At 38.9% G+C, this 13710-nt stretch overlaps 1 protein-coding gene across 1 annotated transcript in view; it reads left to right on the top strand.

The window, feature by feature from the left end:
- The first annotated feature begins 852 nt into the window (after nucleotides 1–852).
- The window catches only part of LOC128026054 (protein jagged-1b), a 28593-nt gene continuing 15735 nt past the window's right edge, over nucleotides 853–13710 (top strand). Inside the window, exons 1-5 of the mRNA XM_052612776.1 lie at nucleotides 853–1203; nucleotides 1455–1757; nucleotides 8470–8527; nucleotides 10901–11152; nucleotides 11973–12033. Of these exons, the coding sequence (XP_052468736.1) occupies nucleotides 1132–1203; nucleotides 1455–1757; nucleotides 8470–8527; nucleotides 10901–11152; nucleotides 11973–12033 (746 nt within the window). The 5' untranslated portion in view covers nucleotides 853–1131. The remainder of the gene's footprint in view (nucleotides 1204–1454; nucleotides 1758–8469; nucleotides 8528–10900; nucleotides 11153–11972; nucleotides 12034–13710) is intronic.

Raw genomic sequence — 13710 nt, 5'->3', positions numbered from 1 at the left:
AAAAGTGTGAAACAACTGAAAATATGTCATATTCTAGGTTCTTCAAAGTAGCCACGTTTTGCTTTGATTAGCTTTGCACACTCTTGGCCTTCTCTTGATGAGCTTCAAGAGGTAGTCACCTGAAATGGTCTTCCAACAGTCTTGAAGCAGTTCCCCGAGAGATGCTTAGCACTTGTTGGCACTTTTGCCTTCTGTCTGCGGTCCAGCTCACCCCTAAACCATCTCGATTGGGTTCAGGTCCGGTGACTGTGGAGGCCAGGTCATCTGGCACAGCACCCCATCACTCCCCTTTCTTGGTCAAATAGCCCTTGATGCCCTCAGTGTGACTCTACAATTTTCATAGTCATGAAAATAAAGAAAACTCTTTGAATGAGAAGGTGTGTCCAAACTTTTGGTCTGTACTGTATATATATATATATATATATATATATATATATATATATATATATATATATATATATAGATCCCCAGTGAGATCCCCAGTGAGAGACAGGCAAACAGGCAGATAGATATTATTTTTAACTATTTAATGTTTAATATTTTTCTTTTTAAATGTTTCCTTTTAATATTTGACAGTATAACTGATTTTTTTTTATATATATATATATATATATATATTTAGCACACAGCAAACTAATTAATATAGTATTTTACATTCATTTTACTTAAAAACTATATCTTCCCCTATAACATTTTTTTGCAGTGGAAGAACATGCGGTTATAAGGACTAAATCTCACAGATGAACCTGTCATCTTGTGGGACGGGGTAAGGGCGGGGCTTCCCTACACGCCACACCCTTTAACTTTTGAATATTATAATTAGGCATGCGTTTGCCACCCCCATTAACTGAATTTGGTGTCTTGAATGCGCATCCAGTCAGTCGCGGACAAACGCTCTCACGGCTTCTGTGTAATGTATACCCGCCGCTGAGAGAGAGAAGCAGAATAAGAAAGAGAAGGATTTCAGATACGCCGGGATAATAGGAGGCCGTTCTCGACACACTGAAAAGTAGTCTTCTGAAAGAAATAAAGTTGTTCTCCACCCGTGCATGTTAAATCGGGGAGTAGACTACATTAGAGCCGTGAGGCGGCTACAACTTCTGAGTCTCAAAGCAACACCAACAAGAAGGCATGAGTGTGCGACGGAGCTCAGTATTTTCTGCTTTTTACCTTCATGCCTTTTTGTTATGCTTGCCGACGAAGGTAAGTCTGTTTTTAATAACTTAAATGCTTTTTCTGTCTTTGTGTTATTTATTTTCAAACATACAACCAAAAAATATATCTATTTGGCTATAAACTAGCATAAACCTATACACATATTTTGACAAATGTCTTAGTTATCTCTTAAGCAAGCGCAAACGTTCTGTATGGTTTAATTTGACACTTAGAGATTGGCAGACTTTGCCTTTACTGCACTTTAAATACACGGATTTGAAGTTTGTTTTGCTCAACAGGTGTCTGAGGCATCGGGGCACTTCGAGCTGGAAATCGTATCGATGCAGAATGCGAACGGCGAGCTGCAGAACGGCTCGTGCTGCGACGGCGAGAGGAACCCGGCGGATCGCAAATGCACGCGGGACGAATGTGATACATATTTTAAAATTTGTCTTAAGGAATATCAATCGCGAGTTTCCGCGGCTGGGGCTTGCAGTTTCGGAACTGGATCTACGGCCGTTCTCGGTGGGAATACATTTTCGGCTAAGGGAACGCGGAGTGAAAGGTCAAGGATTGTTTTACCCTTCAGTTTTGCGTGGCCGGTGAGTAGATGCCCCTTCTTTCTCATTGCGATTTCTTGTTTTAGAGCATATTTAATGAGGTCAGAGCGAGTTATGATGACGCAACGTTGGTGATACATCTTAGCAATGAGTATATACCTGCATGACACCGTAAACAACAACAACAACAACAACAACCACCGACTAAAATCGAGAATTAATCCCTGCATTACATTTTCAAAGTGGTGCCAAAGTTCATTACACTAGTCAAGCGCTTTGAATGTGTTTACTGATGTAGAAGTGATCAAATTTAAATGCAAAATGGATGTGAGCAAAGATGTTTCTTTGGGAAAATATTTACATATGTCTTTTTAGTTGGCAGTAAATTATGAAAATGTTTTCTGTGTCTCCTTTTTAGCAGTCAGCTAACTTGGTAAATAAATACATGGAATAAACAGTTATCTTGCACCTACTCAACCTCTTCATTTGTGTCACTTCATTAGAATGCAAATAAAAAAAAGATTTGTTTGGTGTCAAGCAAGTGAGCCGTAGCTCCACAGAGAGATTTACCAATGTTTGTCTTGCAGCTCTAAAGAATTTATGAGTTGACCATGATCTCTTGAAATGGTAGTCATCTCTTTAAGGGGCTTTTATAGCCTGCGTTATCAAGTCAGTCTAAACTGCAGGTGATTTGCAGTAAACCGGTGTGTTATGATATGCCGCAGTGCAATGGAATCCCTGCTGAAGTATGTATTGTGTTGTCTGCCAACATGAGAGTCAGATTTTAGCTGTTTAGCTAAATCAATTCTGGGCCTGTGGACCCCTAAGGGTCTCTAAAGGTACTCCAGGGGGGTCAGTGGAGAATGTAGGCTAGATAAAACATTCTTTTTTAGGACATTTCTGGTTATGTTCTAATGATATATTATGAAGTGATGTTAGTTAATAATCTTAATTAAAGAGGTGCTCTGAGAAAATCTAGCTCTTTTTATACTTGGGGGGTCAAGAGAGTCTGGTTGGGGGTCGTAAGGGTTGTAAAACTTGGTGTAGTTTAACCTTAAACCATTTATTTTGGTAGCAATAAATTTGTTGGAGCTATTTTAGTGGTATTGATCTACTTGATACAGTTGTCTGTGATTCTTCATTCGGAAATAGCTTACCAGGATTCCCACGGTCCTGGAAAATATGAAAATGTCAGGCAATGTGATTTTGAGGCCTGTAAAAGTTGAACATTAATCAGATCTTAAAAGTCATGGAAGAGTTGGTCTTTGTTGAGAAAGTGTGGGAACCCTGTGTTCGTGTTAATTTCTGAGGAGCTCTTGACTGAGGATGTTGAGCTGTCCTTTCGCACATTCTGTTGGCGTGAGCACTTGGGCACCTGCTTGCTTGATGATGTAATTGTGGATACTTTCTCAGTTGGGTAAAATTATTAAAAAATAAATCAAAGGACAAACTGTCCCTGTTTGAACTGTTCGCCCCAGTGAGCTGCCCACCTGTCCAGAATGTGAACTAGATGGCCAGCGGGCATGTGTTGATCCTATAACACTCCAGCTATTTTTTGTGATGTCTAATTCCAAAGCATGCTGCAAAATTATGAAACGGCACACTTCAGTCAGTCACTAATTATTTTTTCGGTTGGGAGCTGGGGCGGGTTGAAGTTTAGGCTTTGTGTCAGTCACGGCTGACTGGAGACTAGGTATGGCACCTTTTAACTTTGCAACCCTCTGTAATTACTCTCTGCGAGTTCCCAGACACAACAGCAGATCTTGTCACCAAACTTTAAATGTTTCATTTACAGGAATACCACCCATTTATTTTGTACCCTTTGCTGCATTTGATTGCCCCATGCTTTTAGATTTAGAGAGGGTGTAGAGAGAAAAAGAGAGTGAGTGACATAGAGGGGTTTTAGGCATGGCCCACCCAGACAGAGCCAGCTCCAGCGAACATGAAACGGGGTGACAATAGCCGGGCCAAACTGGCTACAGTGAGGATTACTGTGCATAATGGAGCCAGTCCAGGAATAATGCCGGCCCAGGGCAAGCTACAGGAAGCTGCGTTCGACTCAGCAATGATGAGATCGGCTCCTAGACAAACCCGCCCCAACCCTGACCTTACTTCTCATACTGTCCGTTTCAGCAAATTACAGCACTGTTCTCTGGCCCCATGGTCCTGAATGCACCTGGGGCCTGGCTGCTCAGCATGAGCCAAAAAGCTGGTTCACCAACAAATTGGATAATTCCTTTTTTCCTGTCCCATCTTCCATTCAGCTTAATGGTCTGTGAACCCCGTTCCCTTTCCTAAAAGCCAAACTAGCATTTATGTGTGGATTTAATTCATGTCCCTTTCAAAGTAAACACAGAAGTAATCCAAACCATATTTTAAAGTCTTTCTTTTGCTTGTCTGAGCACATTCTGTCTATTTCTCTTGTGCTATTGGAAAAGACAGCAGGCTTAGGGTCGGTGTGGGAATAAAAATGCAGGTGAACCACCCACAAGCCTGAGGTAAAGCGCTACGGGCAGCTAAGGGGATAATGACATGTTGCTTTATACAGTCTCCTCTGATGTGGCGCTTAAGCGCAAATACTCAAGTCGTTGAACGAGGAAATGCATCGTTTGTCTTTTTCTCACCCTTGTTAAGGACTTGAATGAGGTATTGTTAGGCCAGTGTAATGTAGTGTAGTACTGTGCTTGTAGCGACATTTTGTTTAGCTATAACTGACACACAACTTACTTAATTCAGGCTAATATCAGGAAATATTTTGTTGTATTGAGATCTCTAATCTTGAATACACACCCCTTGACTGGATATCTGACAGCTGATGTGCTGTTTGATCCGATTCTCTCCTCAGTCCCTGCCCGCGATCGCCTTCTTGAGTGACAGGAGATTAGATGGCTGCCAGTAGCGCTTGTGCGCGCACAGGTGACTGGCAGACCTGTTATCAAGGAAGCCCGTCTCATTTTCCACACCAGAGAGAGCAGTGAAAGATTATCAGAAGCTTTCACTGCTAGCCCCCCTTATCTCCGGCCACCACTCCTGATAGGAATCTCCCACAAAAAAAGGCCTTCCTTCTGTGATTGCACATCCTGAAAGGCAAATAAGGCCTTCTTGTCCATGGTCTAAGTTTTCCAAGCTGCTAATGTAAATCCTGTTGACTTTGATTGATTGGTATCTGGCGGAGTACATCTAGAGCCATTGTTGAGAACGTTTGTCACTCTACTTGTCAGCGTCTCCGTATTAGCAATCAGACTATTACCAGCCGAGATCTAACTTGACAGATTCCCACAGTGAAGTCAGTGTGATAAAAGCAAAAAACAAGAAGCCTCGGCCATTTGTAGATGGTGAATACGTCCCATATCAGAGCTTAGGGGGTTTGGATGCAAATGTGGACCTTTATCAGATGTCTGTGCAGGACTAGAGCGATAAAGAAAATGCTATATAAAGTCTGCTGATGGGGATAGTGAGCATTCAGTGATGACACTGAGGTCAGTGAGAAGCATGGGAAAAATGAACCTGGAAGCAGCAGGCATTTAGAACTGATACACAGAGTTATGAAGTGAGATCCACAGCAGCCCTTTACTTTAAACCTTCCTCTGCCTCTCACCAAAAAACTGTCATTCATTTAGTTGGTCTAATCCCTTATAGGGCAAAAAACATTCCTGTCGCTCAAAGAGTAGAGCATGTCACTAGCAAAGCAAGTCACTTTGGATAAAATCATCTGCCAAATGCATTAATGTGAATGTGAAACTACAGTACATGATGTCAGGAAAAACAATTGCTTAGGTTAAGGTTAGGTAAGTTCATCACCTTATTTAGTCGCCGTCGTGTAGCCCCCGATCTGATGAGAGGTTGTGCAAGCTCATGTCCGGACATGTCCGTTATGCGGCAGTGAGCACTTTCAAGCACATGTGTGGAAGTGCAGGGCAGCTGAAATCAATGAGCTGTCCGCTTGATATACATAAACTGGCAAGATCTGTTAATTCAATGGGGGCCGTGAATCAACAGCATGATTGTGTTCACATTGCGTTCAAGTGTAGACAAGGAGAGAAAGGACAAGGTGTATAATAACAAAGCTTGCATCAAATAAACTGATATTCGATAACCGTTAGCACAAAGACTGTGAGATTGCTGAGTAGCTGGTTAGTGAGTTTGAGAAGTGTAATTTTTTTTTTTTTTTTTTTTTTAGCACAAGTGCTTGGACATTTTGAACAGTAAAACCTTCTCAAAGTAGTTGTATGTTTTGTTTAACACACTTTAGCATTACCGCTACATGAAGTAATGTATGGCTGTTGCATCTTGGCCATACATGCTGTTTTTTGGGGGAAATTAGTTTAAAATCTTATCACAAATGTCTTGACTAAATATGTCAAATTGGATATTGATAATCTTCAGGTCACCGAGATCAAAATGGTGCAGTCTAATTTTAGCTCTTTGTACAGTGAGAGGTACTGTGCGTTGGTTTGTTTGAATGGTCTGGCGTAGGGGAATCAAGGTCCATCGTTGCTGCGAAGGGATAGTGAGAACCTTGGTGATGTTGGAAATTCCATGGTCCCTCGTCAAGAGTATGAGTGTGTGAATTTGACAAGTAGGTGCTGAAAAGAGACGCTTCAATTCTGGCACAATCGCGTTCGCACACAGGCTCGTTTTCTCTCATATGCTTCTGCTTTTTTCGATTCAACTCTAACGCTAAATCCTTGATATGGATGCTCATTTTATTCTCACAGGCGAAATTATCTCTCTCTCTTTCTCTCTCTCCGTGACTCTTGTTACCTGATACCGGTGAGAGCCATGATGACCTTAAGTCAGACAAAGCGTTTCAGAAGTGCTGAAATGTAGCCAAGCCCTCCAGAGATCTCGGCCTGCATTGGAGTCATGCTAAAAGCAGCCCACCCCCCGCAACTCCCTCAGATCCTCACGCCACATTCCACTCCGTGGGGAAAAAGAAGAAACAAAATGCAGCACACAAAAGACCTGAAAACGAGAAGTCAAAGGGGATTTTTGTGGGTTTTTCAAAGAAACAAGTTCACTTTCATTCTACATTACCTTCTTATCGTAACTGTTTCTGTAATATACCGTATTTTTCTGACTATAAGTCGCACCTGAGTATAAGTCGCATCAGTCGAATTTATTTAGAACCAAGAACCAAGAGAAAACATTACAGTCTACAGCCGTGAGAGGGCGCTATATGTCTTCAGTGTAGACTACAGGAGCACTGAGCAACATAGAGCACCCTCTGGTGGCTGGAGACGGTATTGTTTTCTATTGGTTCATTTCTCTTAGTTCATTTCTCTCGGTTCATGTCAAATTAATTTTGATAAATAAGTCGCACCTGACTATAAGTCGCAGGACCAGCCAAACTATGAAAAAAAGTGCGACTTATAGTCCGGAAAATACGGTATATGAGGTAACTATGCAAAATGGACATTAGTGGGAATTTATTAGTATGTATGTATTGTCAGGCATTTTGTGTAAAAAAACAAAAAAATAATATATATATACACATGTACCTTGGTAGAACCAATGAGGTCTGTAATACTTGGACAGCATTGGACTGTTAGCATTCCCATTGCACAACTGGTACAGAAATGAAGTCCACAATTTGAAAACCACCACTATTGCTTAAGAGCACTCAAATCTGCATTCATTTGCCAGTAACCTGAGCCATAAATGTCATTTGACTAATCACATGATGACAGTCAACCAGCAAATCTGTGATTGGGGAGAAAAATGACAAAAGGAGGAGCTGCTGATTGGCTTATGGCACCACAGCAACATTTACAATCCCCAACTTTTCACTAGCAACTATGATGAGTTTATTTTCCACTTTTAAAAGTGGTTACCATAAAATATCTTAGAACACAGAAAAAAAAAAAAACTAATGGTGTAGTTATGACATCTACTAGTAGGTTTCTTGCCAGCCGAACTGTGGTATTCTTGGAGTACCATGTAAATAATGTGGTACATGGATATGAATCATTCATTATCATTGTATATATTAAAGAACCATGATGCAGCCACCCAATTCCATCATTGTGTTTCTCAACCATCCAATTTGTCAAACTCCAAATTTAATGGCAGTTTTGCAAATTACAGTTAGTACTATGATAGTAGGACTCCTATGAATGTACAAAATGTTGGACCGAATGTCCTTACAATAACCACTGAACTGATGCCACATAACTGTCAGTGAGACTAACACAACCCAGTGATTCAGCTCTACTAGACCCTCACATAATAAACACACACACGAAAAAGAAGTTTGAGGTTTGTCATTTCTGGAAATTTCATTATTATCTCGGGGGGTATTATTGTCTTATTGTAAAGCACTGTGAGCTGCATGTATGAAAGGTGCTATACAAATTAAGTTTATTATTATTGATAATATTATTATACATTTTAATTCATTATTATTAATTGTATTAATATTAGACAAAATCTTGGAGTTAAACAACAGTCTCCCTTAGTAATATTACCAAATCATGGATGCTTGTTGATCTATTCTGCCAGTCATTGTGTAAATAAAGTTGGTGATACTGTATCTGCCCAAAGTTTAGGAAAGCACAACCAGATAAGGCGAAGGTTGTCTTATTCTTCTGATCTTTCACATTTCTAAGCGTGTCCCCATGTTCACATTTTGTCATTGGTGTGTATTGGTTTATGTGTCAAGGTCCCTGTCTAAAGCTCTGTTGAACTAAAATGATCTTTGATGTTTCTGTGTTTTGGTTTCAGTACTGACTGCATGTGTGTTTTTCTCTTCCAGAGGTCCTACACGTTGATAGTGGAGGCCTTGGACTTCAATAATGAGACCGCCAGTGAAAGTGAGTAGCAGGATCTTTTGCTGTTTGTTTTGCTTTTTATTTTTGATTTGCTTTTTGGTTGATAGATTGTCTGTTTAGTTTGTTTCTCTCTTTGGTGTTCTTTCTTTGTTTGATTTGTTTCTACTTTCTTTTGTTTGAACTTTGGGAAATGTAAGAAATTAAAGTTTGTTTAGTTTTGTTTTCTGCTGCATTTTTTTGTTTTGTTTATGTTTAAACTTTGGGGAAAGCAAAATGTTTAAGTTTGGTCCTGTACCATTTCCACTTATTGCTTGCTAGTCTTTAAACCAAATGCGCTGACAGGTGTGTGTGACAGGACGGGGAAAAGAAGAGGAAGACTGTGTGCGTGTTTGTCTGTGAGAAACATTGTTGAGGGGGCCTCATGCTTATGAAAATGTTTCCGAATACCTGATGACTAATGGCAGGTGTTGGCAGTCAAGGTCTCACGGCCTCTCTGTCACGGTGCATAGCTCAAGCACAAGGTTTTGTTTGCTATAACCTTTCTCTTCTTACACCTCAACAGGGCTTAACACTTCAGAAACAATCTCATTTAGACACTAAACTGAGTCTGGTGGAGTTCATTTGAATAGCTCGTCTGGGTTGTGTTACCATTAACTTTGATATAGCGACTTTCAGCCATGATCCAGATATTTTGAGTTCAGAGTTTTTGTTACAGAAAAGCTTATGCTGAAGTTGTACTCTTGTTTTGTACTCTACAGTATGTATCAGGTTATAGACTGCACATGCCAATGGTTTCTCTGATCCTAGAACCTGTTATTTTTCATTGATTGTTCCTTCAAATAATTCTTAATATGCGCCCTGCTACATTTTAGAGCTGTTTGTTTCTTTTGATTGGATTTGAATCTTTAAATGGAACATTAGAATCAGGATATCCCCAAATCTGTAGCCAGTTCAGACTTGCCTTCATTTGTGATTTTGCTGTATTTTTAGAAGATTTTGTAACTTTTAGTTTATTAATACTGTAAAATAACATTGTTAACGATTTAAAGCTATACCAGCTCAAACAGTAGAACATGCTGCTAGCAAAACTAAAAACATAGATTTGATTCCAAGAAATAATATAAACTGATCATAGAGTTTATGTATGCATTTAAATGCATTTGGCAAACACTTTCATCCATACACTACCATTCAAAAGTTTGGGGAAGGTAAGTTTAAATATTGTTTAAATTCTGCTCACCTAGACTGAATCTTTTTATGATCCTTTGTAAATCACTCTAATATGCTGATTTGACACTTAAGAAACATTTACTATTATTATCTATGTTGAAACAGTTGTGATGCTTTTTATTTTTGTGGAAAGGGTTAGGTGGTTATCTGGTAACACTTTGGATTAGGGAACACACATTCACTATTAACAAAGAGTTTCCCTCAATTTCCTCCTAATTTGTGCTTATTGATAGTAAGTGAGTAAGTTGTTGAAGTAGTTATGTTTAGGCATGGAGTAGGGTTAAGGGATCTAGAATATGGTCATGCAGAATAAGGCATTTATTAATATGTTCTTGTAATAAAAAAAAACAGCCAATGTGCTTGTTTTAAGGAGAGTTGCAAGCAAAACGAAAAAACAAATTCTACTGGCAACTCATCTTATTCTTTGTCCTGAGAGCGCAGAGGATTTTCTGTCAGTTTAATGTGACTTCCTCGCCCCACAGTGAAGTGGATCAGGCTGCAGGTAGTAAAGACGTGACACTAGGGTTCAGGGTGCAAGTGAAATGCCACAACAACCCTCTGCATTCCAGAGTCCTATGAACTACAGGCCCACCTGGCCTACATAAAATCATCTCTTTTCACTCATTTTACCTCATCTAGAAATTATTGTAAATAAATCTACCCTTGTTGCATCAGTTTGCAGAGAACTTTTAAGATAAGAGACATTTCAGACTGCCCTGTTCACATATTGGAACTTGAGCACAAACAAATAGCTAATTATTCAAAAATTCTGTTAAAAATAAATGACTCAAAACATGGAATCTAACATTGTAAATTGGACTTCTGATTGTATTAGTCATGTATAAAGCTATTCGGAAATATAAAAAGCAACTTGAGATGATTGAGAGAGAGAGAGAGAGAGAAAGAGAGCGAGAGAGTGCAAGACAGTGTTTATTCACTGATGTCATGAGTGCTGGCTGCCAGTAGGATTACATATTGTTTGCACAATGTAATTAATAGTGAATCTGGCTTTTCCTTCAGCTATAGACATGGCCATATTTGAGCAACTAGATATTGTTAGATATCACCAATCTGTGATCAACTAGATATTGAGAGATTAAAGTTTCCTGGTTAACCTTTAATTCTGAATTGTGTGTGGTGTTATTGTGTCAAGGCCTTTCTGAGTGTTACACATTGACTGTTCAGGTGGAAAGCTCATTGAGAAAGCGTCCCACTCTGGCATGATCAACCCGAATCGACAGTGGCAGAGACTGACCCACAACGGCCATATCGCCCAGTTTGATTACCAGATCCGGGTCACTTGTGATGAACACTACTACGGCTTTGGCTGCAACAAGTTCTGCCGGCCACGTGACGAGTTCTTTGGACATTACACCTGCGACCAGAATGGCAACAAGACCTGTCTGGAAGGATGGACGGGTCCTGACTGCAATACGGGTGAGCAAGTAGACTATGTTGCTGCCCCATTTTTTTGTTTATTATATATATATTTTTGCATTTACTTAATCAAAAATACAGTAAAAACTGTAATATTGTGAAAATAATATTTTAGTGTAAAATAATTGTTTTCTATTTTTATATATTTGAAAATATTTTTCCTGTGATGCAAAACTGAGTTTTCAGCAGCCATTACTGTAGCCTTCTCTTCTTTAGCCTTTAGGGTCACTTCAGAATACTTTCTAATATACTGATTTGATGCTAAAAAATAATAAAATAAAACTGAATTTTTATGATTTTAAAATAGTCATAAGAGTCATAAAAAAATAAAAATAAAAATTTAAATCCCCAAATTTATGTACATTTTCCAATTATGTTGAACTGAAATATTATTATTTATATATATATATATATATATATATATATATATATATATATATATATATATATATATATATATATATATATTGTATCTTTATCAATCATTAAGGACAGGAAATGTAATACATTTTTTCTGGTTTTTGGTATCTCTTAATGAATCTAAATGTGAAATAAAATGCTTTTCAAGCAGTTGCCATTTTAAGAGGCTGGTGGGTGAGAGTGATAGTTTGGGATAAGCGGTGAATGGAGCCTGACGACAGGACTCAAATTAGAGTAGGATTCAGTTAGGCTGGTCAGGGGGTTTAAAGATTCCTGCCATATACATTGCCAAAATGTTTTCATGGGTGAACAGGGGACATTGAGGCCCATGGTGTGCATGGCTTAGCGAGAATGGGGAACATACTCTCATTCATCCATTCCTACTCTTTCTGTTTTCCAGCGATCTGCAGACAAGGTTGCAGCACCGAACATGGATCTTGTAATCAACCAGGTGACTGCAAGTGAGTTATTTGCAATATTATTCTTTATTCTTAACATTTTTATGGCATTTCCTGCAAAAATAAAAAAGTATCATCAGGTTTATTTTGTCCTCAGCCTTGCTCTTTGACATTTTGTGCAACAAGTCAAGCCTTGTTAAAGAGTGAAAGATGCAACAGTAAATGCTTTCACCACAACTAGAGGCTTATGGTTAAATCTTGTTAGAATCCATGTGTCCTGTTCGACCTATCAGGGTCTGATAGCTCAAGCGCTGATTTTGTTCAACAGACAAGCACAGATTACTGACATCCACCTACAAATATGCAACATTGCTGGCATTTAGCAGTGAGACAGTGTCAATAAGGCCATGTTTTAGAAACAACTGAAGCACAAAGCTATTTTTAGGCATTTTATGTTTTGCTTTTGTCTGGCGAGATGTTGAAGCCTTATCTACACACCATAATCTGCCAAGTTCAACCTTTAATTGGGTTTTAAAATGCACTGCTTGTTTTACAAATGATGTTTGGATTTGGCCATGGGGAAGAGAAAGCTAAGCGTATCTGTGTGTTTGTGTACAGCTAAAGCTCAGTGATTTATGAGTGTTTCATAAATACTTTTTTAACACTGATGCACATCAAAATAGACCATAAACTAACTAGCTTGTTTAATATGTAATAAAATAGCATGGTGGTTTTATTCTATTGTGTTGTTTAAATAAAGAAGAAAATTTGAAGTTGAACATTTTTCATTCTTCCATTGCAGCATGATTTCCTTGACTGTTTCTTGAGTTAGGTTTTGCTTCGTAATGTGTGCGATTTCAGCGTGCATGGGAAAAAATGCATAAACAAGGCTTTCTGAAGTTATTTGCTTCATCATAAAGGAATGCATCATGTGTAACTTATTTGTGTTAGGTAGGGCATCGAGTTAATGAAAATTGAATTTCTTGCGCAACAGACTAATCATCTATTGGTTGGGGCAAGTCATGGCAGGTTTTGCATTGGGTTTTTTCTGGTTTTCCATTGGTTTGTTATAGGTATTCGTATGTTTTCTGGTCTGACGTTAATGATGTTTTATTACAATGTTTTGTTTGACTAATTCCCATTGCTGTACCATCGCTGAAAGCGTTCAAGATCAAGGCTAGAAGTCTACCGAATTCAATGTATACTAAAACCTCAGCCCTTTGTTACATTTGGCATGATTATATCCCATTATTTATTCATCTCTCACTGAAAGCTTGCCAGAACACACAACGATGCAATTGTGCAACTGTTGTAACAAGAGCTCTTACTGTGCTAAATCGGAACTGCCGAGGCCTACAGTCAAGGTGAAAATCTTTCTCAGCCATGCAGATTTAACGTCATGTTTCTGCTTCAATATCAAAGTCACTTCTTAGATCCTCATTGCTGATGTGAAACAGTGTTTCTCATAGTCAAAATCTTCTTGCACGTTTAAGAATAGTTGTCTTTAATCACAGAAAGAGGTTTATTTTTACAGCTGAACTGCCACTTCGGGCTAATTGTTTTCTTTATCCCCAGAGGGCAGTCTGTTTTTCTGTGGCTAAGTGCTCAAGTGACTTACTATCTCATCTGTGTCCTTCTTTAAGGAGCAGGTTATCGCTCGGGCTGTTTAATTACTGCCATCTAAAGGGGGGAGTGTAGAGGAGAGCTATTGCTGAGCTGTTTTGGAGATGGCTTTTAATT

The sequence above is a fragment of the Carassius gibelio genome, chromosome A13 (assembly GCF_023724105.1).
Source record: "Carassius gibelio isolate Cgi1373 ecotype wild population from Czech Republic chromosome A13, carGib1.2-hapl.c, whole genome shotgun sequence".
In the NCBI taxonomy this organism is placed as follows: domain Eukaryota; kingdom Metazoa; phylum Chordata; class Actinopteri; order Cypriniformes; family Cyprinidae; genus Carassius; species Carassius gibelio.
The sequence above is the reverse complement of the archived record's forward strand: the minus strand, read 5'-3'. Positions and strand labels throughout refer to the sequence as shown.